The following is a 2,670-nucleotide window of genomic DNA, read 5'->3' on the forward strand; positions in this document are numbered from 1 at the left end:
TAACTAAACAGTTTAAAAGTAAAACTCCTGTCAAATAATCACAAGACATGATTTTGACAAACATTTTTACATTGTAACCTGCCCATAACAATTATTTGAACAAATACAAAAGGCAGTCAACAGACCACTCAGGCTTATCAGCACAAAAATATATATAAGTACAATGAAAAAAAGCCTTTTTAAACTTTTGCAACCAGAAGCTGCTCTTCATATTAGTGACAAACAATAACAGTAACAACAGCTTTTTGACAAGTTTAAAATGTCTTTAAAATACATTCAAAATGTTTAAAAATAAACTACAAAAGTTTATTTAAAGTGTAAATTAAAATATAGCTGTATCTGCAACTGTTTTTGATAATGTTTTGAACTTTTAAAATATTGCATGGTAAAAACAGAAGCTGCACTTCAGTTTAGTGACAAACTTTGGTGTTTTTTGACGAGTTACTTTCATTTTTGTCTTCTAGTTTTCATTTTAAGGTTTCCATTCTCGGCAGGTTTCTAAGGTTCTCCTTCTACATATTCAAAACAGTTGTTAAACATCTGGGTGGCACACTACTGCTACTAGTGGTGAGAAAGTGTATTGCACCTTATTCAAAATCAATGCGGTCCCGCAGCCCTCTGCGGCCCAAAGTTAAAAACTGTTGTTCTTTTGAGGCCCTCAAGGTGGCGCTTGCGGCCCATAGGTTAAGAATCTGTGGTTTACAGCACACGCAATTTCCAGTTAGCTTCTTAGCTTAGCCTCCGTCACAGCGACAACACACACATGCTTCAGCAGAGGCCACGCCTCCTACAAGAAACGCTTCTCTATGCATCAAGTCCAGACTCTTGTACGAAGCAAAGTGAAGGACAGGGTCTGGTTTAAACCAGGCTAGTGTGGAGCAGACATAGTCACATGACTCGTGTTTTAAAAATAGCCTGAGTGATGGTCCCCATTGCACTTTCCTCACACAAAGCTTTTTAAAACAGCAGCAGACATTATTAGCTCAGCTCACCAGTGGTGTCACTTTTATACCTTTGTCAACTGAGAATATCTACTTCTTTTCGGTCAAAAGAAAAATTATGAACTATAATGAAAGGAAAGTTAGCGGCGTAACCTCCCCTCTTTGTGCTGAACTGTTTTGTTGATACATAAAACAACAAAGTTGTTTCCTGTCACAGGTGAGCACTCTGCTGTCAGGTATGAACTAAACTGTCGGCAAAAGAGAAACTAAAACTGAACGTTTATAAAACATGTTTGAACACTGTGGTCTCACCTTCAGCCTCGAGCTGTTTGAGCTGCTGTCCAGTTCGCAGGAAGTACTTCCTGATGACAACGAAGATGACAGCCAGCGGGATGGCAGCAATAAAGATGTACGGTCGAATGATAGAAACAGTGAAGATGCACCCGATGACGAGCAGGGTCAGCTGGTGAGGGTCGAAAATCATCAGTCAGGATTAAAAAGTTATTCAGAGTGATACTTTTACACTGATTAGTTTCAAGTTTCGCCTCCACAAAATAAAATTACCTTAAAAAGCATCAAAGCAAAATTTCTAAGAGACTGAAAGACTTCTGTATGTGCATGAGCAATACACCCTGGAATTATTATTATTTTTACATAGTTGTGCAGGAATGAATGATGTGTTTATCATGTGAGTTTGTGGTGCACCATGAGCTAACATGTCAGAATAACTCCAGTAAAGTTTGTCTTTAACGTTAGATACCTGTACGAGGTCAAAAAGCACCAGTGGGAGCATGTCATCTATGATGGTCATGTCTTTGGTGAATCTGTTCATTATCCGGCCTACAAAGGAAACAAACAAGAAACTTAGAAACATTCTTCTGAATGCAATATAATAAAAAGATTCATTTATTGTAAATAAAATCCCGGTTTTAAAAAGTTATCTAATATCTAAATAAAAACTAAATGCATTGATTTGCAAACCTCACAAACCCATATTATTATAATGTAACAGAGTAAACACATCAAATGATTAAAATAAAAAAAACTGTTGCATTTGAGGAAAATATATACAATTAATAACATTTAATGGCAGCAACACGTCTTACAGTTTGAATAAAACAGCTGAAGAAGTAGTTTTCAGCTAATTAAGTTAATTATCTATATTGCGAATAAGCTCTGGGTTTATGAGGTTTCCTTTAGTGACCTGTTTGTTTCTCTGATGTTAAAGATTAAAGAATAAAACCTGTTTTCATGGTGTTGAGCACAGACATGGGGGCTCGCAGCACAGCGCCAAGCATCTGCTCATGTAGTCGTTTGGACACAGTCAGCAACGTGTGGACCAGAGGAAGACCCCTGAAGGCCCCCAAGGCCAGTATGCTGTCTGAATGGGCCACAAAAATGTAGATGATGTAGTAAGCACTGGTTGGAGTGAAGATGACGGCCAGGTGAACGGGGGGCGACGAGGCATTGGGGTGCTGCTCATCGATGTAGTTGGGTGAGTTTGGGTTGGCTCCGTCTCTCCAGATCTTACTGGTTGAACAGAGGAAAAAACTGGGGATTAAAATATGGACTAATTTTCTGTTTGAAACCTGAGGCAGAGCTGGAACATGCACACAGAGACTAACAAACCCAGTAAGCTGAGCAGACTGAAATAAATCACTCAAGTTTTAAAGGAGACCAATTATGGGTCCTAGAAATTTTTATGTTATTTCTGTGGGCTATCCAGACA

The 2,670-nt window shown here is 38.5% G+C and overlaps 1 protein-coding gene across 1 annotated transcript in view; it reads right to left on the reverse strand.

Moving 5' to 3' along the window:
- cftr (CF transmembrane conductance regulator) overlaps positions 1 to 2,670 on the reverse strand; it is a gene marked incomplete at its 3' end in the record, with an annotated part of 78,751 nt that overhangs the window by 24,654 nt on the left and 51,427 nt on the right. The window contains 3 exon segments of the mRNA XM_014010265.1: positions 1,254 to 1,404; positions 1,702 to 1,781; positions 2,185 to 2,471. Of these exon segments, the coding sequence (XP_013865719.1) occupies positions 1,254 to 1,404; positions 1,702 to 1,781; positions 2,185 to 2,471 (518 nt within the window).

This window comes from Austrofundulus limnaeus, unplaced genomic scaffold (assembly GCF_001266775.1).
Source record: "Austrofundulus limnaeus strain Quisiro unplaced genomic scaffold, Austrofundulus_limnaeus-1.0 Scaffold67, whole genome shotgun sequence".
NCBI classification, from domain to species: Eukaryota; Metazoa; Chordata; class Actinopteri; order Cyprinodontiformes; family Rivulidae; genus Austrofundulus; species Austrofundulus limnaeus.